The sequence below is a fragment of the Oryctolagus cuniculus genome, chromosome 1 (assembly GCF_964237555.1).
Source record: "Oryctolagus cuniculus chromosome 1, mOryCun1.1, whole genome shotgun sequence".
In the NCBI taxonomy this organism is placed as follows: Eukaryota; Metazoa; Chordata; class Mammalia; order Lagomorpha; family Leporidae; genus Oryctolagus; species Oryctolagus cuniculus.
In genome coordinates, this window is record NC_091432.1 from 157,526,688 (window position 1) to 157,552,319 (window position 25,632).

Below are 25,632 nucleotides of genomic sequence, written 5' to 3' on the forward strand. Positions count from 1 at the left end.
GAGTACCTTGTACAGGGGCATATATCCTTTCTGGTGGGCTAGATAATGTCTATAATACCTATAGTAACTTCACAGTAGCACATAAAAGTTAAATGTCCTATGACCTATTAGCTGAAAGTCTTTCTTTAGCTGCAAAATAATTTCTTTTAGGTAGGAACAATTGAAAGAGAGCATGGGATTCCTTTGCCTGTGCTGAAACAATACAATTAGATGGACTTTTTTTTTAAGATTTATTTTATATATTTGAAAGACAGAGAGGTAGAGACAAAGAGAGAGGTCCTCCACCCCCTAGTTCACTCCCCAGATGGCCCAGATGAGCTGCGCTGATCGGAAGCCAGGAGCCAGGAGCCTCCTCTGGAACCCACACACAGGTGCAGGGTCCCAAGCATTTAGGCCATCCTCCATTGCTATCCTAGGCCACAGCAGAGAGCTGGATCAGAAAAGGAGCATCCGGGACTAGAACCAGCACCCACAGGGGACGCTGCTGCTTCAGGCCAGGGCGTTAACCCACTGTGCCACAGTGCCAGCACCAATCAGATGGACTTTTAAAATCATATTTTATCTTGATGTGAATGGAATGGGAGAGGGAGAGGGAGATGGAAGGGTTATGGGTGGGAGGGAAGTTATGGGGTGGGGGGAGCCACTGTAATCCATAAGCTGTACTCTGGAAATTTATATTTATTAAATAAAAGTTAAAAATAAAATAAAATAAAATAAAAACATATTTTATATGCCTCAGGAGTGCTGGAGCTTAGGCCACTACTATCTCCAGTTATTGACCCATTTCTCTGTTCCTTTTTATAGAAGTTTTCAAAAAAGTCTACTGTGTGTAAGCTTTTCAATGTTTTACTGTTCAAATACTCCAGGCTTGCTTCTCTCTTACACTGCTTGTCAAGATCATGAATGGTGTCCAGCTTGAGAAATCCAACCTCTTTCAACTTGACCTTTAGAACTATTTGATGTTATGGGCTGTTCTTCCCTTGGACTACTCTCTTTATTTAGCTTCCATTACACAGTGGTGGGCCACTTTGCTTCTCAGTCACATCCTAATTCTTTCTCATGTTTTCCAAGTTTTTTTTTCTTGGACTTTACAGATTTCCACAACATCTCCATTTTAACAATCCCTCCCACCCCAAGAAAAAGTATGTGACTGTTTCCTTCCCTTTTCTCATTTGTTTCACATCTAATCACCATCAGCTGTTTTAGAGAACCAATTTTTAAGGAATCGTTACATCAATAACAACACAACTATTAAGTAGACATGTTTATAAATATCTTAATGATACACATGTCTATGATATATATCATGCAAAAATATCTGAATTATATAGTTCTTAGGGTTAAGATGTTTGAAAAAAAAGTCTTATGCAAAGAGAAACAAATTTTTAAAAATTGAGATGAAATCTGCCAAAACTTTAACAGCCATATTTGGATAGAGAGATTGTGAGATGTTATTTTCTTTTTCATTAGACTTTTTCTAAATTATTATAGTTGACCAGCAATTTGTCCCTCTAATCCTTTCAGGTAGTTCTTTCTGTAGTCATATGCATGTACTGATCATTACTCAGTCAACTCAATGTAGTATCTTTATTTTTTTAAGATATTATTAGTTTATGTATTTGAAAGGTAGTGACAAGGAAGGGAGGAGAGATAGAGAGTGGGAGATAGTCCACCTACTAGTTGCAGTAGCAAAAATGTTCTATTTTGTGATAGAACTCAGGACCAGGCTTCCAGAATATTCTGGGAGTTTAGAGAAAAATGATGGGAGAGAGTCTTCATTAATTAACTTTAATTCACTCTACTTTCTTGATTGCTAAATGATTCAGGTGGTCTATTTTACTCTATGTCAGGTTCCTACCATGTTTCTCATTTTACAGAGACAAAAACAGAAATGGAAAAAGGGATCCAAATAATTCATCCATTAATTCACTCCATCAACAAGAATACATTTAGTGTCTGTGGAGACAAAGCACTAATAGGGACTGTGTAACTCAACTGAAGGAGCATTGTTCTCTCAAACAGATAGACCTGAGCTCAAACATAGTGCTGCCACATCAAAAATTATTATCAGAGATAAGTATCTATTTTACCTCTCTGAACATCAGTTGTGATTTCTTTTTTTTTTTAAGATGTATTTATTTATTTGAAAGGTAGAGTTACAGAGAGGCAGAGAGAGAGAGAGAGAGAGAGAGATGTTTTCTATCTGCTAGTTCCTTCCCCAAATGGCCACAATGGGCTGATCCAAAGCCAGGAGCCAGCAGCTTCTTCTGGGTCTCCCCCAGGTGGGAGCACTTGGGCTATCTTCCACTGCTTTCCCAGGCGCATTAGCAGGGAGCTATATCAGAAGTAGAGCAGCTGAGACTTGAACTGGCAGCCACATGTGATGCTGGCACCCCAGGCAGCAGCTTTACAATGTATGCCACAGCACCAGACCCATCAGTTGCCATTTCAAGACATCGTGAAAACAAATGTCATAGGAATGCTATGATAATTAAATAAGTAAATGCAGGGTACAAGAAAAGCACTATATTAATCACATGAACTCTGGAAAGCTATAAAGTAAGCAAGTGACAAGGATATAAAAACTGACAGAGAAATAGAAAAATTAAAAACTAGCAATTATCACTAGTTTGCCTACTTTGCTTTAGTTTTCTTCATAGCACCATCATCATGTCCTGTTATCTAGTGATGTGTTAACTGACCTGCTGTTTGTTTTCCCCACCACCACATAACCTCCAGGAAAGCATGGGTTTTGTTAGTCTTTGGCTTTTTATTTTAGTGCCTGGCACATAAATCACCCAGTAAATATCTCTGGCATGAATGAACGAATAAGCCAATAAATAATAACAATAGGGATATATAGCTAGCACCTCGGCTCAATAGGCTAATCCTCCGCCTGCGGTGCCGGCACCCCAGGTTCTAGTCCCGGTCGGGGCGCCGGATTCTGTCCTGGTTGCCCCTCTTCCAGGCCAACTCTCTGCTGTGGCCAGGGAGTGCAGTGGAGGATGGCCCAGGTGCTTGGGCCCTGCACCCCATGGGAGACCAGGATAAGTACCTGGCTCCTGCCATTGGATCAGCGCAGTGCACCAGCCACAGCGCGTCAGCTGCGGCGGCCATTGGAGGGTGAACCAACGGCAAAGGAAGACCTTTCTCTCTGTCTCTCTCTCTCACTGTCCACTCTGCCTGTCCAAAAAACAAACAAACAAACAAAAAAACAAAAAAACAAAAAAACAATAGGGATATATAACTCTAACTGATAGGGATATATGACACTAATTCCTTTCAGGCTCAGATTTACCATGTTTTCTCCTGAGTTCTGGGGTCTTTGAAATAGTATTGGAAACTTTCCCAAGAGGAAGGAAGAATCTAAGCCAAGAAATTCATGAGGAGGAAGGTCTCATAAGGTATGGAGGGAATGAAGGAAAGATCTGCCAGACTACATTAGGACTCCTTCTCAGCGTGCTTCCCTAATTTCCTTACAGAAACCCTATATGAGGGCAAAACGTTTGTGAAAATATAAATTGAAAATATAAGTTATTTTGCTGCCAAACATTTGAAATCTATGCAGTCTTTTCCCAATACGCATTTGCTATGAACATTTTGAAGACCTTCCTCATAACACCCTTACTGCATCCTCCTTGCCTCCTTATTTCAAATCACTTTCTAATGAATCTATCGCAAATCTTTCCTCTTGAAATGTCTGATATTTTAATTTTCTGCCTTTTCACTGCTCCTTTGTACATCTGGCAGCTCTACTTTTCACATACCCAAGCCTCCTCCACTCAGAGACAGTCAACCAAAGAATAACGAAGAAGACTGGTGGCAGGGAACTGCACGCCATGTTCCACAACTCTAAAAGCCATCATGCAGGTCACTCCTCTTCCCAGAGAAAGCAAAGGGCACTTGCTCTCGAGGAGGATGCATTTCCTTGCAGTGACTGACCCTGATAGTCCAGTATCAGTGCCCTCACCGACTTTAGATACAAACAAGGACAAATGTAATCGTGAAGAAAAAGTAAGCAGATTTTTTAAATGAAGAAAACCAGTTTAAGGCCTGTTATACTAATCCACGAGTCTGTAAAATAAGGGGACATCATGGTGCCAGATATGACTTTCAGGATTCCTGACTATAAAAAAGAGCTTTCTGTGGTTTATTTCTGTTTACCGGTGCTTCCACCCATCCAATTCGAGTCAGTCTGAATGCAGTGATAAGACATCCTTTATGTGATATTCCAGGTATGAAATATCTTTGTACCACTTTCTATAGCAACCCATCCAAATACATACCAAATCTAAAAATAGACATACTTTCTTAAGTTCCACCTTTGATTTTCCACAACATGCAAAGTAAAATTTCCACAGTACCAAAGATCACCCTCTTTTTCTAACACTCCTGCAAGCAGAAGCTAAGGACAAGGAGTGGAGACATGAACCAGAAATGCCTCATCTTACACTCACCTGAAAGCAGGTCTCAGGGGCTGTCATAAAACTCAGGCTCTCTCCATCATTTATGCATGTACCCACTCACTCAGTTGACCATCCACTGAATAAATATCTACTAAGTCCAAACTATTCTTGTGGCAGTGAGAATATACTCTATAAAAGGTTAGCCATGTCCCTCCTTCCCCAGATTTTCTTGTATAACCAGTGATATTATGATACATGCTGAGATGAAAGTCTTGGCTACAAGTATTTTAGAACTAAGATATATTGCTGCATGATTTTCTCTTTGACTTTCTTTAAAAAATGAAAAAAAGTTTTGATTTCATAGGTTGAGAATACTTTCTTTCATTTAAAAAAAAAAACACAAAAAACCTTGAGTACAATTAAATATCAAAGCATAAAAGATGAGATCTGACACAGGCAAAGGCTTCCTAAGGAAACAAAATGGCCCCAGAGCAGAATGAGTAGCCAGATGATGGCACCGGCTCACTTAAAAATGGTGGGGGGGATGGTAAAGGGGGCCAAAAGAGAGAGAGTGGTCAGGAAAGGAGGCACAGAAAATGGGAAGCCAAGGAGGAAGGAACATTGGTGCTTCATAAATGCTCCTGGCTAGAAAGAATCCAGATTCTTTTTTTTCTTTTATTTGACAGATAGAGTTAGATAGTGAGAGAGAGACACAGAGAGAAAGGTCTTCCTTCTGTTGGTTCACCCCCCAAATGGCCGCCATAGCCGACACTGTGCTGATCTGAAGCCAGGAGCCAGGTGCTTCTCCTGGTCTCCCATGCGAGTTTAGGGCCCAAGGACTTGGGCCATCCTCCACTGCACTCCCGAGCCATAGCAGAGAGCTGGACTGGAAGAGGAGCAGCTGGGACTAGAACTCAGTGCCCACATGGGATGCTGGCGCTGAAGGCAGAGGATTAACCAAGTAAGTCAAGGCGACGGCCCCAAGAATCCAGATTCTTTTAAAGTTTGCGTGAACCTCCCCTACCCTAGCGAAATCAGAATGTTTCAAAAGATCTGGCTGAAACAGCTCTAAATCTATCAACCTGTCTTGGTGCTTTTAGGAGACTTCCAAGTGTTTGCATTATAAGTTGGATCTTTGCCTCATGCAGATTTTCTCTAGGGCAATAATTTGCTGGTTGGCAGACACAAATCATTGAGTTTAGCAACTTGCCAATTGACCATACAAGTTCACCTGATCCTTGGACTTCTTTAGGTTCACAATATAACAAAGTATAATTTGATTTCATTTAAAAATTATATGAAGAAAAAAATTATCTAACTGAGTGTCTCAATATTTTGTCATAAAAAGGTCACTTTTCATATAAGGGACATAAAGTAGCATTTCTACTCCAAAGCACTTGAATGCAAGAAACATGTAAATGAACACTTAATGACACAGAAAGCGTGAAGAGGAAGAAACCGTGTTATACTAAGAAAATCCAGGAAAGCATCTCAGAGGAGGTGATAATCAACTGAGCTGTGAAGGATAAACACAGTGATAAGGGGCAAAAACTGATGAGGCCAGCACTGTGGCACAGTGGGTTAAGCTGTGGCCTGTGACATAGGTATCCCACACGGGTGCTGGTTTGAGTTCTGACTGCTCCATTTATAATCCCACTACCTAGTAATATGCCTGAGAAAGCAGTGGAAGATGGTCTAAGTTCTGGGGCCTCCACACACACATGGGAGAACTAGATGAAACTTCTGACTTTCGCCTGCCCAGCCCCAGCCATTGCAGCCATTTGGAGAATGAACCAATAGGTGGAAGATCTCCTTCTCTCTGTCCATCTTTCTGTAATATTGCCTTTTGAATAAAAAAAATAACAATTTTAAAAAGACTTAATAAAGCATTCCAGAGGAGGCGATAATTAACTGAGCTTCTAAAGATGGGCACAGTGATGATACACAAAGACTAAATGGGGCTAAGGTGATTGTTTCAATCAAACAAAATATAGAGTGTAGAAAATATGCTAAGCTTACAGAGTGGAGAGACCAAACAAATTAGACGTGAACATAAAGGAAGACTAAGTTCAGCTGGTAGAAGATGATGATATACCAATTTGAGGAGCCCAAATGTCATGACAGTAACACAAAACCATCTAATGTTTATGAGAAAGAAAGAGGCATAAAGAAATAATACACCAGCATCTCAGCAAGTTCTGAAAGAATATGAGGCATGGCCAAAAACTGAAAAAAGCCAGCTTCTAAGTATAAGTAGTTTACATTCTATTTCAAAGGTCATGTATTGATATTTCCCATACAGATACTTGAAAGGAAGTAAGCTAAAATAAAAAGTTGAGGACAGAGAGATTAACAATCGTAGATCACAATGGTGTTCCTACAATGTAGGGAAGCCACCCAAAATCACAGCTTGGCTACTAAACAATCTTGACTGGGACTTTTAAGTATCTCCAGCAGGGTCCAGGAGTTGTTTTTGTAAGGAAAACCTGACTATTCATATTTCAATGAAGATAATAAGAACTAGAATACATTTATTTTTCTAAGAATTTGGTGGAAATTTAGTTCACTAATATGTAGCTACAAAATCTTACATGTGAGACCAGAGAAACTCTTGTATTCTCTAAAAAAATATCTTATTTGGGGAGATGGAGCAGAAATAGAAAGATAGGAAAACTTTCTTCTTTGAGTAAAAAATTAAATGTTATTTTTTTTCAAAGGGATATAGAATCGAGGAAATAGAATTGCTATTGTATCAGTCATTGCTTCTCAAAAACCATAGGTTTAACAACTGGAGTACTGACCTGAATGGAATTCAGTGAGTTCAAGAAAAAAGAAATATATCTGAAGTAGAGAATTCTATTTCACAAAATTACCACTTCTGAAGTCTTGAGCAAGTTTTAGTTACACAATATTGACTATAGAGTAGGAAAGAATACGACTTCTAGAAAAGCAGTTTAATTGTTTATTATCCAAGAACTGACTTGGTGATACATAAATGAAAAATCCATTTTCTGTAGATGCCTACAGCAGAAGAGAATAACATCAAAGGGTTAAGAACCTCATCAGTCTCTCTGTGTAGATCACCCTTCCCCTCAAAGAGAAAGGACAGTCATGAAGAAGACACATAGACTATTAGCTCTCAGGGGTGGAAAACAACTTGAAGCATAGCAGAGGCATTCCCAGAATTAGAAAGGAATAACTGTGAATTCATGATCTTCAGCAATTCAGGCCCAAGAATCACAAACAAAATCTCAGATAAAATGAGATCATGGTCAGAATAGAGTGCACAGAATAATAGATGGATGAACCACTCTATAAGAAATTCTTTATCTAGCTTAAAGATTCTAACTGACTTCCTTAAGAGGAACTGGATATTTTATTAAAACTTAGTGTGTACTCTACTAACTATTTTAGCCAGCTTTTTATTACTACAACTAAATATTTAATACAGGCCACTTATGAATTAAAGAGTTCTATTTTGGCTCATGGTTTTGGATGTTTACATAGTTCAAGACAAGGCAGCCCCTACTGGTTTGGCTATTTGATGGGTTGGAGGATGGCAGTGGTGGAGCATGTGTGGAGGAAGACTCACACGGAAAGCCTGGAAGCAGGGAGAGAAAGACTCAACCAGATTCAAGCTGGTAAAAACTGTCTTCCAAGGGCATACCCCGCTAAGATGTAAGGACCTCTAACTTCCTGAACACTATAACCGGATTGAATTCCTACTCTCAATACCATTAATTTATGACTTTGGGGTTTAAATGGTCACATGAGTTGGGGAATCAGATGATACTCAAACTACAGTACTGGTTATAACTATAGTTCACTTGAAAAAGTATAGGTAATTTGTCTAAAGGGTAAATAAACAAACACCCTAAATCACTTTTCCACCCCACCGATGTATCAGAAAAAGAAGAGCAAAAAAATAAGCATCTTTACCCACACTGGATAGCCACCATGCAGTTGTTGTGGCTGGCACTGATGGCTAAATGCTGGGAAAATATATGAGTTTTTCATAACCCTTTTGCTTTGTCCTGAGGAAACCTTCATACTGTGATTTATTATTATTATTAATTTATTTTCATTTAATCTGAAATTCAGAGAAAAATAGAGAAACACAGAGAAATATTCCACTCACTGATTTGCTTTCTAAATGCCCACAAGAATCAAGACTTGGCCAGGCTGAAGCCAGGAGCCTAGACATTCAGGACCTCCCATGAGGGTGGCAGGGACCCAAGTACTTGATACATTATCTGATGATCCCCAGTGTGTGCATAAGCAAGAAGCTGTATCAGAAGCAGAATAACTGGGAGAAACCAGACACTGTGATACGGGATGCAGGCATCCCAAACAGTGACTCAACATCTGAACCAAATGCCTGTCCTCACATTGAGTTATTGGCTTGGTTAATGCATTCTTCTGAAGGCATGTTGTAACACTCCAGTAGGTACTACCCCAAGAGTTTACCCCTTCGTATAGGCTGCCTCTGTATCTGTACAATTCTCATCCCAGCAACGTACCTTCTTGAAATAACAATCATCAAAGAATACTCAACCCTTTTACTTACCACTACATATACTTGCCTCAGAAGGAATAAGAGGGGCTTCAAAGAGATCACAGAAAATGGAGTTTAAAGATTAGTTTATTTTGGTGTGAAAAAAATTTTGAAATCCACACATAGCTTAATTCAAATATGCATTTTGAATTAACTTTCTGAGCCCCTCTCATGTATATAAATCCTCACCTTGAAAAAGTGATAGAAATCTAAGATGTTTTCAATGCTTTTTTTTTAAAAAAAAACATTTTTATTTGTATGTACTACATACTACAATCAGCAGAAAATGTCTCAGACATTTCATGAAAAAGTAGCTATAACGAAAAGAAGGAAGGAAATAAACTAAGATATTTGGATTTCCTTCTATATGTCAGATTTTATCCTGTAAAATAGTTAACATCTCCATTTTACAGATGAGTAAGTTGCACTAAAAGAGGATAAGTGCTTAGTTATAGTGAACAATTGTCACTTTATTTTCCCAGTTATCCTGCTTCTTTGGGGAACCTTCCTACCATCTCCCCAAGATTATCTATGAACATAAACATTCACTTATGTAGGTACCCACATGACTGAGAAAATGAAAGTTTCAGGCACTCTTAGCCTCAACCTTACCTGTTATGTCTACTAACAAAAAAACCCATGCGAATAGAAAAAAGGAAGCAGATTAGCAGAAGAAAGAGGCAAGAAGAACTCCCTGGGTTTGCAACAGTGTTTTCCAGTTCTAGATGACCCTAAGACTCAACTTCATTCTTGCACTCAACTTCATTCTTGCCTTTGGTTTCCATGAGTCATCCCTTGCTGTCTTAAAACCTAGGCTAGCTAAACTAAAATATATTATTGCCCATCAGATTGCCCTTAACTACTAATTTCAGCTCAAGTTCTAAAGTTTGTAGGAATTAAAGAAAAGATTCAAATTCAGGGTTCCATTATTCTAACATTTGTTCCACTACTTTTATTGCCATGAGTGTGGCTGATCAGGAGAAAGTACAGATTTGGGACATAAAAACAGAACTGCAGCAGTCAGAGCTTTGAAGTAATCATCCAAACATAATCAGAACTGCTCAGACTCATATCTACTGAATGTTACAGCTCTGCTGTCAAGAGATGATCTGAATAAATTGAACAATGTTCACTAGAGTGTCATAGAAGATTAAAGATTTCAAAATGAGAAAAAATGCACAGTATATATTGCCTCTACACTTTAATTGGCACTTCATAGCTTCCACTCAAACATCTTTCTCATTATTGCTTTGCACAGCTGTTTTTACTTTCTCTGTGTATCATTTCATCTGCTCAAATTGGTTATGAGCTTCTTGAACTCAAGTAGTAACTGTATTCTTGTTATATTCAGTAATTGATAGATATTGGACATTGTTCTAGATGAATTAAAAGTAAAGTTACATAGTTTATTCAAACTCAAAGAGGTAAAATAATAATTTAATAATGGTACTTACAGAAATGACTCTTTATAATAAGAGATCACAACAAACTAAAAAGCTTCTATGTGGGAAAAGAAACAATAACAGAGTAGAGTAGTAAAACAACCTACTGAGTTTGGGGAAATCTTTGCAAACAGTAATCTAATAAGGAGTCAATATCCAAGATATATATGGAATTCAAACAACTTAATTTCAAGAAAACAAACCAATAAAAAAATAAACAAAATTCTCAAAAAGATATTTCTCAAAGCTAGCAGGTATTTGAACAACAACAACAACAACAACAAAAGATCAACATCACTAATCATCAAGCAAATTAAAACCACAGTGAGATACCATCCCATACCTGTTAGAATGGCCACAGTGAAAATCACAAAAGATAACTGCTAAGACTCTATGGGGAGGGCAGAATATGGAGGCAACTTACTGCTCTAGTCTAGGGAAAGATAGTTAAAAAAATGTGGAGAGAGTGCAATCTCAGGGAAGAGTTAGGGAGAAAATGGCAGAGGAAACTTCACACAAATCAGAGGTACACTATGGACCTACGTGGAGGGTATGGACACACAACTCATCCAAGCGCCTCAGTACCAGCTTTGGAGAGTGAGATGAGACCAGATTGCAGTATCCTAAGCCACTGGTGAAAAAGCTGAAGGAAAAGACTGGCATGAATCTGGTTTGGAGCCCTGTGGGGGACAGTGAACCTGTCAATCTAGAGGAAAAAGGGGGGGGGCATGTTTCTCTCTAATTGATCACCTAGCACCAGTATCCAGTAACTAGTCAGGAGAGGGTGGGCACCATTTTGGACATACACAACAGCTGCACTAGCTATTTTCTATGCACTCAGCAACCAGTTCAGAGGAAATACCAGAGTCTGGTTGGGAGAACTGACAGAGGGCTGGATGCTCATGACTGTGGGAACCTTGTATGCTGGGACTTTGAAAACACTGTGGCTACATGAGAGAGTAAAGGGTGTGGCTGGGACTTTGGGTAGTCACTATGGGTAGCTCCACATGCTTGAGGTTCTCTGATTCCCTGGTGAGGGTAATTGCTCTAGATGCATGCTCAGAACAAGGAATGCACAGATCCTTTATGCTTCATGTGGTAGCGCAGACAAATATTGTACCCACTGGGGCTAGGGCCCAGGCAATGGCCACCTTTAAGGAGAGGAGGCGAGTGTGAGACTATGCAAACAGAGCAGAACAAACCTCCCCTCTGATTAAAAAAAAGAGAGAGAGAAAGAGGAGATTTACCATGCCTAACTTGAGTGTCACCTTGGAAACTCCCTTCACCCTGGAGCACTGAACAGAGCTCCCACACCCAGCACATGCCTCTGGGTATTCACCAAAAGAGCAGACACTCCACTAAACCACAGAGGTATAGTCCAAAGACAAAAGTGAAAAAAACCCACAAGTATAAGTATTTCTGCAAATGCCCAATAACAAATGCAGCAATTCAAGAAACAAGAATAAGGAAGACAACATGATGCTACCAAAAGAAAACACTTCAATACTAGAGTGTAAAGATGAAGATATTGTAGAAAAAAAAACAAAAAAGGAATTCAAAAAAATTGATTATAGTATTACTGAAGTAATCAGAATCAAATTTACCAACTAAAGAAATCTGTACATGACATGAATGAAAATTTCTCCCATGAAACTGAGATGTTAAAGAGAAACAAAAATGAAATATTGGAAATGAAGAATTCAATAGAACAAATAAAAAATGTGGAGGAAAGTCTTAATACACTCAGGCAGAAAAAGAATATCCAAGTGAGAAGACAAATCTCTGGAAATTTTGCAATCAGACAAAAAAAAAAAACAAACAAACAAAAAAACAAACAAACAAACAAACAAAAACTAGAAAACTGAAAACCGGCAAGCGCCGTGGCTCAATAGGATAATCCTCAACTTGCAGTGCTGGTACCTCAGGTTCTAGTCCCGGTTGGGGCACCAGATTCTATCCCAGTTGCTCCTCTTCCAGTCCAGCTCTCTGCTGTGGTCCAGCACCTGCATGGGAGACCAGGAGGAAGCACCTGGCTCCTGGCTTCGGATTGGCGCAGCGCACCGGCCGTAGCAGCCATTTGGGGGTGAATCAAGGAAGGAAGACCTTTCTCTCTCTCTCTCTCTCTCACTGTCTAACTCTGCCTCTCAAAAGAAAAAAAAAAAGAAAACTAAAAACCAATGTTGGATATATGGGATACTATCAAATGACCCAACATATTGGTCTTAGGGGTACCTGAAGGTATGGAAAGAGAGAATGGATTAGAAGGCCTTTTTAGTGTAATAATTATAGAAAACTTTCATCATTTGGAGAAAGAAAGGGACACCCTAGTACAGGGAGCACATAGAACTCCTAATAGACATGACCAGAAAAGATCTTCACCATGACATATTGTAGTCAAAGTGTCCACAGTAAATCATAAAGAAAAGATTCTAAAATGTGCAAGAGAGAAATCTAGATTACTTTCAAAGGATCTCAATTAGATTCACAACAGAATTCTCATCAGAAATACTACATGCTAGTAGAGAATGGTTAGATATATTCCAAATCTTAAGAGAAAAAAACCTGTCAATCCAGAATACTGTACCCTGAAAACCTCTTATTTAGGAATGAAGGTGAAATAAAAACCTTCCATTAAAAAAAAGGAAATTGAAAGAATTTATCACCATTTGTCCAACCTTACAAAAGATGCTTAAAAATGTGCTGCACACCAAAAAACAGAAACATGATCATCACTATGAAAGAAGGTGAAGGCAGAAAAATCTCCCAGTAAAACTATAAAGCAAATCCAAAGTAAATAATAGGAATATTTATGGAAAAATGGCAGGCAAAGTCATTACTTATCAATAGTCACCTTGAATGAACATGGTCTCAACTCTCCAGTTAAAAGATACACACTGGCTGAATGGATTAAAAAACAAGACCCATCTATTTGCTGCCTACAAGAAATACATCTCACCAACAAAGATACATGCAGACTGAAAGTGAAAGGATGGAGGAAAGATATTCCATGCTAACAAAAAGCAAAAAAAAAAAAAAAAAAAAAAAAAAAAAAAAAAAAAAAAAAGCAGCAAGGCTAGCTGTCCTACTATCAGACAAAATAGACATGAACACAAAAACTGTTAAAAGACACAAAGAAAGGCACTATGTAATGATTAAGGGAAGGTGTAACTATTATAAACATAAATGCACCTAATTACAAGACACCTGGCTACTTAAAAGAAATGATAATAGATCTAAATAAAGACATAGACCCAATACAATAGTAATGGAGTACTTCAATACCCCACTATCATCAATGTTAAACAGACAGAATATCAGCAAGAAAACAGAAGTGACCCAACACGTAAATAGACTTAACAGATATCTACAGAACTTTTCATCCTACAGTTGCAAAACACACATCCTTCTCACCAATACATGGAACTTTCCCTAGGATAGACAATATGCTAGTCCATAAAGTGAGTCTCAGCAAATTCAAAAAAAATTGAAATCATACCATGCGTCTTCTCTGACCAAAAAAGAATGAAGCTGGAAATCAAATACTAAGGAATCTCTAGAACATACACAAACACATGGATAGTAAACAACATGCTCTTGAATGAAAGTGCGTCATTGAAGAAATAAAAAAAAATTGTTTTGTAAACAAATGAAGATGACAATACAACATACCAAAAGTTATGGGATACAGTAGAATCAATGTTGAGAGGAAAGTTTACAGTAACTGGTGCCTACATCAGGGAATTGGAAAGGCACCAAATAAAAGACTTATCAAAACATCTGAAGGTCCAAGAAAAACAACAGCAAACCACAATCAAAGCTAGTAGGAGAAGAGAAATAATTAAAACTAGAGAATAAATAAACAAATTGAAACTAAAAAACAATACAAAAGATCAGCAAAATGAAGAGCTGGTTTTGTGAAAAAGTAAACAAAGTTGACACACTATTGCCCCAAGTAACCAAAAGAGGTGGGAGAATACCAAAATCAATAAAATTAGAGGGGCTGGCACTGTGGCATAGTGGGTAAAGCCTCTGCCTGCAGTGCTGGCATCTCATATGAATGCTGGTTCAAGTCCCAGATGCTCCTCTTCCAATACAGCTCTTTGTTAAGCCTGGAAAAGCCAAAGATGACCCAAGTACTTGGGCCTCTGCACCCACGTGGGAGACCCAGAAGAAATTCCTGGCTCCTGGCTTCAGATCCATGCTGCTCAGGCCACTGTGGCCAATTGGGGAGTGAACCAGTGGATGGAAAATCTCTCTCTCTTTTTTTCTCTCTCTCTCCCCTTACTCTCTCTGTCTGCCTTTCCTTTTCTCTCTGCATAACTGACTTTCAGATAAATACATAAATCTTAAAAAATAATTAAAAAATAAAATTAGATATGAAAAAATTCTGTTAACAACAGACATCACAGAAATAAAAAGAATCATCAAAAATTAATACAAAGAGCAGTATGCCAAAAAAATAAGGAAACCTAGAAGAAATGGATAGATTCCTGGACACATACAACCTAGTTAAGTTTAGCCATGAAGACACAGAAAACCTAAACAGACCATTAACTAAGAAGAAAACTGAATCAGTACTAAAGGCACTCACAAAAAAAGAAAAGCCCATAACTGCACGGCTTCACTGCTGAATTCTACCAGACTTTAAAAGAAGAATTAACTCTGATTCTTCTCAAATTATACAAAACAACTAAAAGGGAGAGAATTCCCCCAAACTCCTTCCATGAGTCAGTATCACCTTAATTCCTAAACCTGAAAAAGACACAACAGAAAAAAAAACAACTACAGACAAAATCCCTGATGAATGTAGATGGAAAGATCCTCAACAAAATAATAGCAAATAGAATCCAATACCACATCAGAAAGATCATTCACCTGGACCAAATGGGATTTATCCCAGGTATGCAGGGATGGTTCAACATTTGTAAATCAATCAATGTGATATAGCACATTAACAAATTGAAAGATGAAAACCATATGATTATTTCAATAGATGTACAGAAAGCATTTGATGAAGTACAACACCTATCCGTAATCAAAGCCTTAAGCAACTTGGTTACAGAAGGAACATTCCTCAACTCAGTCAAGACAAATTATGACAAACCCATGTCAATGTCCTATTGAATGGGGAAAAGTTGGTAGCATTCCCAGTAAGATCCAATACTGGCCAGTGCAATGGCTCACTAGACTAATCCTCCACCTGTGGTGCTGGCACCCCGGGTTCTAGTCCCGGTTGGGGTGCCAGATTCTGTCCCAGTTGCTCCTCTTCCAGTCCAGCTCTCTACTATGGCCCGGGAGTGCAGTGGAGGATGGCCCAAGTGCTTGGGTCCTGCACCCGCATGGGAGACCAGGAAGAAGCACCTAACTCCTGGCTCCTGCAGCACACCGGCCATAGCAGCCATTTGGGGAGTGAACCAATGGAAGAAAGACCTTTCTCTTTGTCTCTCTCTCTCACACTGTCCAACTCTGCCTGTCAAAAAAAAAAAGATCCAATACCAGAGAAGGATGCCCACCCTTACCATTGCTATTCAATATAGTCCTGCAAGTTTTAGCCAGAGCAATTAGGCAAGAAAAAGAAATCAAAAGGATACAAATTGGGAAGGAAGAAGTCAAACTATCCCTATTTGCAGATGACATAATTCTATATATATATATATATATAGGGGATCCAAAAGGCTCCAGTAAGAGACTGTTGGAACTCATAGAAAATTATGATAAAGCAGCAGGATATAAAATCAACACAAAAATTATTATTATTTTTTAATTTGACAGAGTTATAGACAGTGAGAGAGAGAGACAGAGAAAGGTCCTCCTTCCATTGGTTCACTCTCCAAGTGGCCGCCATGGCCGGCACCATGTTGATCCGAAGCAAGGAGCCAGGATCCTCCTCCTGGTCTTCCAAGCAGGTGCAGGGGCCCAAGCATTTGGGCCATCCTCCACTGGCCACCAAGGACATAGCAGAGAGCTGGACTGGAAGAGGGACAGCTGGGACCAGAACCCAGTGCCCACATGGGATGCTGGCACCGCAGGCAGAGGATTAACCAAGTAAGCCACGGCACCAACCCCATCAACACAAAAATTAATAGTCTTTGTATACACAGACAATGCCATAGCTGAGAAAGAACATGTAGGATAAATCCCATTCACAACTGCTACAAAAAAAAAAAAAATCAAATTCCTTGTAATAAATTTAACCAAAGATGTTAAAGATCTCTACAATGAGAATTATAAAAGATTAAAGAAAAAATAGAAGACACAAAAAATGCAAAAATCTTCCAAGTTCATGGATTGGAAAAATCAGTATCATCAAAATATCCATACTCCTGAAAGCAATTTACAGATTCAACGCAATACCAATTAAAATACTAAGGACTTTCTTCTCAGATATAGAAAAAATGATGTTGGAATTCATATGGAAATACAGAAGACCCCAAATAGCTAAAACAATCTTATATACTCATACACAAACCAAAAAGCTAGAAGCATCACAATACCAGATTTCAAGACATTCTACAGGGCAGTTATAATCAAAACAGCTTGTTACTGGTACAAAAACAGATGGGTAGACAATGGAACAGAATAGAAATGCCAGAAATTCATCCAGACATCTACAACCAACTTCTCTTTGTTAAATGAGCTAAAATCAAGGAGAGTCTCTTCAACAAATGGTACTGGGAAACCTAGATCACCTCATGTAAAAGTATGAAGCAAGATCCCTACCTTAAAACCTTACACAACAAATCCACACAAAATAGATCAAAGACATAAATCTATTACCCAATATCATCAAATTGTTAGAGAACATTGGGGAAAAACTACAAGACATTGGCATAAGTTCTTGGAAAAGACCCCAGAGGCACAGACAATCAAAGCCAAAATTGACAAATGGGATTACAACAAATTGAAAAGCTTCTGCACTGCAAAAGAAACACTCAGCAAAGCAAAGGGGCATCGAATAGAATGGGAGAAATTATTTGCAAACTATGCCACTAACACAGGATTAAAACCTAAAACACATAAAGAGATCAATAAACTCAACAACAACAAAACAAACAACCCAGTTAAGAAATGGTCACAGGAGTTAAACAGACATTTTTCAAAAGAGGAAAGTCAAATGAACAACATACACACGAAAAAATGCTCAGGATCACTAGCCATCAGGGAAATGTAAATCAAAACAACAATGAGGTTTCACCTCAACCCCATTAGAACGGGTTTCTTACAAAAGTCAACAAACAACAAATGCTGGTGAGGATGTAGGGAAAAAGTTTCTCTAATCCACTGTTGGTGGGAATGTCAACTGGTACAGCCACTGTGGAAGATATATGGAGACACCTTAGAATCTGAATGTAGATCTACCATAGGATCCAGCCATCCCACTCCTGGGAAGTTACCCAAATCAAAAAAATCAGCATATGAAAGAGTTATCTGTACCCTCATGTTTATTGCAGCTCGATTCACAATAGCTAAGATATAGAATCAGCTCAGATATCTGTCAACTGAAGATTAGATAAAGAAATCATGGGATACTACTCCATGGAATACTAGACAATGGTAAAAAAAAAATGAAATCCTGTCATTTGCACCAAAATGCACGAAACTGGAAAACACAATACTTGTGATATAAGCCAGTCCCAAAAGGACTTATACCACATGTTCTCCCTGATCTGTGATAACTAATGGAGCACCTAAAAGGTAATCTATAAAAGTGAAATCGACACTTTGAGATGCAATGACTTTGAACAGCCCTTATCTCAGATACTGAGAAACAGGTTTTTTTTTTTTTTATTTCCATGCTATCTGTTGAACTATTTATTTAGTATAGAGTTAATTATATGTGTATAAAGTTAATTGAAAAACAGATCTTAGTAAAAACTAAAAATAGGAATAGGAGAGGGAAGAGGAAGAAGGGTGGGAGTGTGGGTGGGATGGCAGGTATGGTAGGAAGACTTCTGGTGTTCCTAAAGCTGTACTTAAGAAATGTACGAAGCTTGTTTTACTGAAATAGAATGTTTCTGAGGAAAAAAAGAAAATCACAAAAGATAATGAATGTTGGTGAGGATATAAAGAAAATGAATGATTGTACACCGTTGATTGGGATATAAACTGGTAAATTTATTACAGAAAACAGTATGAAGTTTCTGAAAAAATTAAAAATAAACAACTATATTCTGCAGCAATTTCAGTACTGAGTATATATACAAAAGTAATAAAAATATTGATGTGATATCTGCACTCCCATATTCTTTTTAGAACTGTTCACAAGAGCTAAGATATGGAATCAACCTGTCATCAATAGATGAACTGATAAAGAAAATGTGTTTGATATACATAACAAAATACTGTTCAGCTTCACCCTAATAAAGAACTCAAATATTCCAGAAACCTATATCCCCTTATTATTTTTCACGATCCTCTGCCCTGGTGACAACCACAAACCTGGTTTTCTTCAACATTGCTTTATTTTACATGTGTTTTAAAATCAAACAAGAGATTATATAGTAAGTTTAAAAAAAAGAATGGGGGAGGTTGTTTGGTGCAGCTGGTAAGATATCTCTGAAGATGCCTGTATTCCATTTCAGAGTACCTGGATTAGAATCCCAGCTCTGCTAATGTGCACCATTGAAGGCAGCAAATGATGGCTCAGGTACTTGGGTCCTTGCCACCCAAGTGGGAGGCTCATATTGACATCTGGCTCCTGAGTTTGGTTTTGCCTAGCAAATAAACCAGAGGACGGAAGATTCTCTCTCTCTCTCTCTCTCTTTCTCTGTCTCTCTCTCTTTCTGATCTGTGCATGTATGTCTGCCTTTCAAATAAATAAATTTTTTAAAATAATAGAGACAAAAGAAAAATTACATAAAAACACATTATTATTAATTATGGAAATATATGCTAAAACCATGATGAGGTACCACGACACACTCTCTCAAAAGGCTAAAATGAAAGACACACTCAAAATACCTTCTTGTGGTTAAAAACATAGTTAAACTGGAACTCTCATATGCTGCTGGTAAAAATGCAAAGTGACGTAGCCACTGCGGAAAGTATTTCGGTAGAGTCTTACAAAGGCACTCAAACACCTACAGTATAACCCAGAAATTCAAATCTATAATTTCACAAAAGACTTCTACTCAAAAGTACATAACAACTTTATTAATAATAAATTCACAGCAGCTTTTTTTCAGCCCCAAATTTAAAACAACTATAATATTCAACAATAGGTGAACCAAAGAACAAACTGCGAAACACCCATACACTAGAATACTGCTAAGTAACAAAACAAAATATAGATATATCTAACTGTGGGAGGAATCACAAAAGCACTAAGTATAAACCCAGACACAAGAGTGCTTACTATATGTTTTCATTTGTATGAAATTCTAGAAAATGCAAACTAATCTACAGTGACACCAGAGGGTGGGGGGAAAAGAGATTGCTTGAGTGCAGAGATGGCATATAGAGGGAGTTTGGGGACAATTTGTGGAATTATACCAAAATGGCATGAGAAAACCTTTGGAATGGTGGAATGGCTGTGATTATAATGTGTATCAATTTATTCAAAACTTTTAATTTTTTTTAATTTGACAGATAGAGTTAGACAGTGAGAGAAACAGACAGACAGAAAGGTCTTCCTTCTGTTGGTTCACCCCCAAAATGGCCACTATGGCCAGCACTGCGCCGATCTGAAGCCAGGAGCCAGGAGCTTCTTCCTGGTCTCCCATGACTCTTTTTGAGACTCCTGTGAGATTCTCCACACATTCCTTCCTTCCCTAATTGCATTCTTTCTTTTTTAATTTTTGCTATAACTTTTTTTTAATTCTTATTTGACAGATAGACAGTGAGAGAGAGAGAGAGAGAGAGAAAAGTCCTCCTTCCATTGGTTCACCCCCTCAAATGGCCACTATGGCCGGAGCTACGCCGATCTGAAGCCAGGAGCCAGGTGCTTCTTCCTGGTCTTCCACGTGGGTGCAGGGGCCCAAACACCTGGGCCATCCTTCACTGCCCTCCCGGGCCACAACAGAGAGCTGGACAGGAAGAGGAGCAACCGGGACTAGAACCCAGTGCCCATATGGGATGCCGGCGCCGCAGGTGGAGGATTAATCAAGTGAGCCACGGTGCTGGCCCTCTTCAAAACTTTCAAACTTTGTTTTAAGTATGTATGGTTTATTGTGCAGTTTCCATCTGCTGGTTCATTCTCCAACCCACAAGCTAGGAACAGGAACCTCTTCTAGATCTCTCACAAGGGAGGCAAGGATCCAAGTACTTGAGCCACCACCAGTCACCTCCCAGGGTGTTCATTAGCAGGAAGTCAGATCAGAAGCAGTGTAGCTGGGACTTGAACCTGACACTCTCTCCAATACGGTATTCCAAGCAAGAATTTAACTCTGGCACCACATACAGGTCCCAATTTAAAAACTAAATTCAATGTGAGATGAAACAGATACCAAAGGAAAACTGTTTCTTAGTCATCAGTGAGGGTAATTTCAAACACTTTAAATATTACCCACTTCAGAGGAATTCTAAAAGAACAGGTTAAGTTAGAAACAAATGGATCAGGGCCAGCTGCGTGGCTCACTTGGCTAATTGTCTGCCTGCGGCACCGGCACCCCGGGTTCTAGTCCCAGTTGCTCCTCTTCCAGTCCAGCTCTCTGCTGTGGCCTGGGAAGGCAGTGGAGGATGGCCCAAGTCCTTGGGCCCTGCACCTGCATGGGAGACCAAGAGAAAGCACCTGGCTCCTGGCCTCTGATTGGCGCAGTGCACAGGCCATAGTGGCCACTTGAGGGGGTGAACCAACGGAAGGAAGACCTTTCTCTTTGTCTCTCTCTCTCTCTCTCTCTAACTCTGCCTGTCAGAAAATAAATAAATAAATAAATAAAAAATTTAAAAAAGAAACAAATGGATCAGTGTTCTTGATTTTTAAAAGCCTTTTCTAGCAAGTAAAGAAATATTTCTGACTTGATTTTTTTCAGTAATTCTCAGTACTACCGAAACAAATTATTCTACAAATTATTTGAGAAGAGAGACTCTATCACATTTCATTCCTTACAATGCAAATAAAAAGAATACAATGAAATATTTGTTGAATGAACTAGTGGGATAATTGAATGAATGAGTTGAATGAGTTTCTATGAGAAAAAATAATCCCAGCACTTGTACATACACACACACACACACACACACACACAATTTATTTTTTGTGGAAAATTTTATCTGCTCACCTTTAGGTATAGTAAAACATCATTTGCCCCATAAATTTATAATTTTGACAAATTTGTATAAGGAGGGCAGATGTATATTTGTATTGAATGACTTCTATTTATTGAGATAATGGCATACATTATATATTTATCAGTTAAAATATGACATTTTATATTCATGTTGTTTGTATCATGTTTATTTTATTAAATACTAACCAAATGTAACAAACACAGAAAAAGTCTGAAAGATATCCTAATTCTCAAGCTAATTCCTGTGTGGTGGGATTCTGTGTTTTTGCTAGTGTAAACTTTAATATATTTTCTAAGGTTTACACATTTTTGCAGGGATATAAGTTATATTCAAAAAAAAAACAAAGCTCTTAAACTTTAAAATGTCTGTCATTGTGAAGCACTAAGAATAATAACTGATAAATAACAGTACTAATAAACAGCAAAAATAACCAGTTCTTTTGTTTGGTTAGATTAATTTATTTTTATTTGAAAGGCAGAATGACAGAGAAGAGAAAGAGAGACAGATTTTCCATCCACTGTTTCACTCCCCAAAAGCCTGCATCAGCCAGGGCTGGCCCAGACCTAACCCAGGAGCCCACATGGATGGCCTGAGTCCAAGTACTTGGGCCATCATCCTCTGCCTTCCCAAACTCATTACCAAGGAGCTGGATTGGAAGCAGGGGAGCCAGAACCTGAGTCAGCACTCCAGTAAGGGATGCAGGCATGTCATCAGTGGCTTAACTTGCTACACTGAAATATGTGCCCTCAGAATAATCAATTCTAACTGTATTTAATGAGATTGTTGGCCTTTGAGACGCCTAAGCAGCTTTACTGAAAGCTTTTGTAAAACTTGTTAGAAATGTACAAAAAAATTAAATATGATGCCAACATCATAACTACCTAAATAGTGTGAAAATCATGAAGATTGCAGATTGTTATATCCTGAAATATCTTACATAACATTTGAGTCCTGGGGCAGAAATGTGGCCCAAAAGTTAAGATGTGGGTTAAGACATCCACATCCCACCTCAGAGGGCCAGCATGTGATGCCAACCTCTGGCTCTGGCCTTCAAGTTCCTGCTAACTCAGACCCTGTGAGGCAGCAGTGATGGTTCAAGTAGTTGGGTCTCTGTCACCCATGTGAGAGAGCTGGATTGAGTTCCTGGCCCCTGGTTTCTGCCTCAGCCCAGCCCCAACTATTGGGAACATTTAGGCAGAAAACCAGCTCTCAAATCTGTCCCTCAAATTTTTTTTAGAGAGAGAGAGAGAAGAAAGTTCTGTTTAAAGAAAAAAAATGAAACAAAGTAAAATTAAAAAAAAAGATTTGAATCTTGTTCCTAGTATTGGAAAATCTGCTCCCAGCTGGCTAAAAGCTAATATTCAACTATAGGTCATTTCCAACAGCTTCTTTGGAAAAGTGCATGGAGCTATGTGGAGCCCCAAAAGGAGTGTTTGCTTTTTAATTTGTTCTCTTAACACAGTGTCCCTATTTCATTATGTCCCTAAGACTCTTCAGATGTTCGAAGTTAATAAAATGAGTATAATAAATAAGCTACTGCTCAGATTCCCAAGATAAAGTCTTGAAGCTAGATGGCTTTAATAGATTGTCTCTAAATGAGGTCTCTGTCTCCACTTTCCATTCAAAGATTAAATGAATCAGCTAAAGGAATAGCTGTTAGCAAGACTTTCTGGGTCAGATGCTCCATACTGAAAAGCAAATACATATCTCCAGGTTCTTCTGATTTGGAATTCAGTCTTTGGAAGACTTTACTGTTGCTGAAACTAATCAAAATGTAAGCTACATATACATCAGAGAAAGACTGCCGGACATGCCACATTTGTCCACATGGTACTGAAAATGCATCCGATTTCAAGTCACAGCAACCAAAAATATGTTTGGTGACATTGCTCATCCCTGCCCATAAATACCCCCCAAAAAGCAGTTTCGTGTTTCTTTATTTTTTTCCTGACTTAAACTTTTTTTTCTCCTCCTCAACTTTAGTTAAACTTTATCTAATTCCTCTTGGAGAAGTGTCCCATGCACTAGTCAGACAACAGTTCACTCCCAAGGACTGGAGCCAAAGTTTGAATGCCTACACTGGAATCTCAATGTATTCTACATTCCCCATTTTCTTCTCAAGGTGGGGGAAAAAAGATAAATTGAAGCACTAACCAATTAGCAAGATCCTATGCCCAAGGAAGAAAAGAAGTTGAAGAAATACTGAACCTTTCCCAATTTCTGAAGAAACCAAGGAAACCTGCCCACAGCAAAACAGAAATAAGAAAAAGCCCCACCAGTGGGGACAAAACCTGTGAAACAAACTTCAGACAAAGTTCTACCTCTACGAAGGGTCTAAAACTCTGCAAAAAGATCTTTTTTTTTAATTACCTTTTTTAGGCGGCATCCTAGAAGTGGTCTGTGTGGCTGGCTGGCTCAAGGAGGACTGCAGGTGGCGGGGAACAAATGCTTCAGGTTGGAGCTAGCACGTCCACACGCTTCTGCCTGCCACTGCAAATGCTCTCCTGGTGCCATTTCACGGTCTGAAACATAAGAAGGTACTAATTTCCTCACCATTAAATTTTCATGCATGTTTAGTTTGCCATTTAGAGACGGAGTACTCGGGTCAAAAGGGTTGAATTTGGGGGCTCATATTTGAAATAAAACTAAACTGATCATGAATGTCCCATTTAGACCAAATCTGGCTTCATCCCACTCGGTGTGAGTGTGCCTGCCTCATTTTCAGTGCCTTCCAGGTCAGTGTTTTTCTCATTGCCTATACTCAGGGCGGTGCAAGGGAGTATACCTTTTAGAAAGGTGAGAGAAATCAACCACTAGGTATACTTTGTAAATTAAATGAGTAAGTAAAGAAGCTACTCCTACACCTGGAGTTCAGGTTTTAGCAACAAAGCAATAGGGCCTTTAATATAGCAATCAATCCAATGTGGGGAAACCTGGAGATGTTGTATTCAGTTTCTCAACTCTTCTAAAAATAAAACTTGCTAGTAGAGGAAGTTGCTATTTTTCTGGAGAAAATGAGCTTTTTCTTTCTTTAGCAAAATTTCTCATAGGAAGGTAGTAATCTTTGCTTTAGAATGAAAAGCAAAAATGATTTCCAACCTAGAAAAGAAATAAAGGGACAAAAAGCACAGAAATGTAATGTTGCAAAAGAAGCTGCCTTTTTGAGAGTGAGTGTGCTGGCATTCTCTGGTTACTTCAGTGATAACAGGCATGGCTGCACTGACCTTGGCAAGAGGAAGCAGTGTTTTGAAATGGATACTGGTAGCACATTTACACTGCAGTGGCTTTTGGCTCCACAAATTGATTTGTGCACATATCTAACCCATCAAGAATGGGCAGATTAGTACATAGATTTTAGCCAAAGAAGTAGGTAGCACACTCAAAACAAATGGCTCAAAGTAAACCCCTGTAAAGGTGATGTTCACTTAGTTTTTCTCTTTTCCTGCCGTGGAATCTTAACTGAAATAGTAAAATAGGATACAACTGGTGCGAATACTTATATTAAAAAATACCCAGAGTGGCTCATTAACTTGGAAATTTATAAAGAGATAAAGTTCTGTCACACTTTATTGAACCTGGAATCTATAGTGATGGCAATGTGCAATTTGACTTATATTAACTTAAATATAAAATAAAAAATCCAAATATGTTTCTGAAAGAAACCCATAACAAACTTATGAATACATTAACAAAAGTGGTCTGTAAACTTCAAATCCACAAAATTACAAAAAAAAACTAAAAAATAATTAGAAACCATAGAAGAAAAATTAATTACTTGACTATATTAAAATTTTTAAAATACTATTCATTAAAAGATGTTTTAAATATAGTTGGATATTTATAATTATTATATATTGTATATTATAATATACAATTATAAAAATATTTACAATTCAATGAGCACCTTGTAGGATTAGGGTGAAAAATAAAGAATTGCTATATATCAAGAAGAAAAGGACAAGAATCCCAATGGGAGAAAATGAAAAAAGGTTTGAATAGG

General features: G+C 38.4%; 1 protein-coding gene across 1 annotated transcript in view; it reads right to left on the reverse strand.

The window, feature by feature from the left end:
- The window catches only part of TMC1 (transmembrane channel like 1), a 205,407-nt gene extending 181,265 nt beyond the window's left edge, over positions 1 to 24,142 (reverse strand). The window contains exon 1 of the mRNA XM_051858747.2: positions 24,003 to 24,142. Within this exon, the coding sequence (XP_051714707.2) occupies positions 24,003 to 24,018 (16 nt within the window). The 5' untranslated portion in view covers positions 24,019 to 24,142. The remainder of the gene's footprint in view (positions 1 to 24,002) is intronic.
- Positions 24,143 to 25,632: the final 1,490 nt, after the last annotated feature.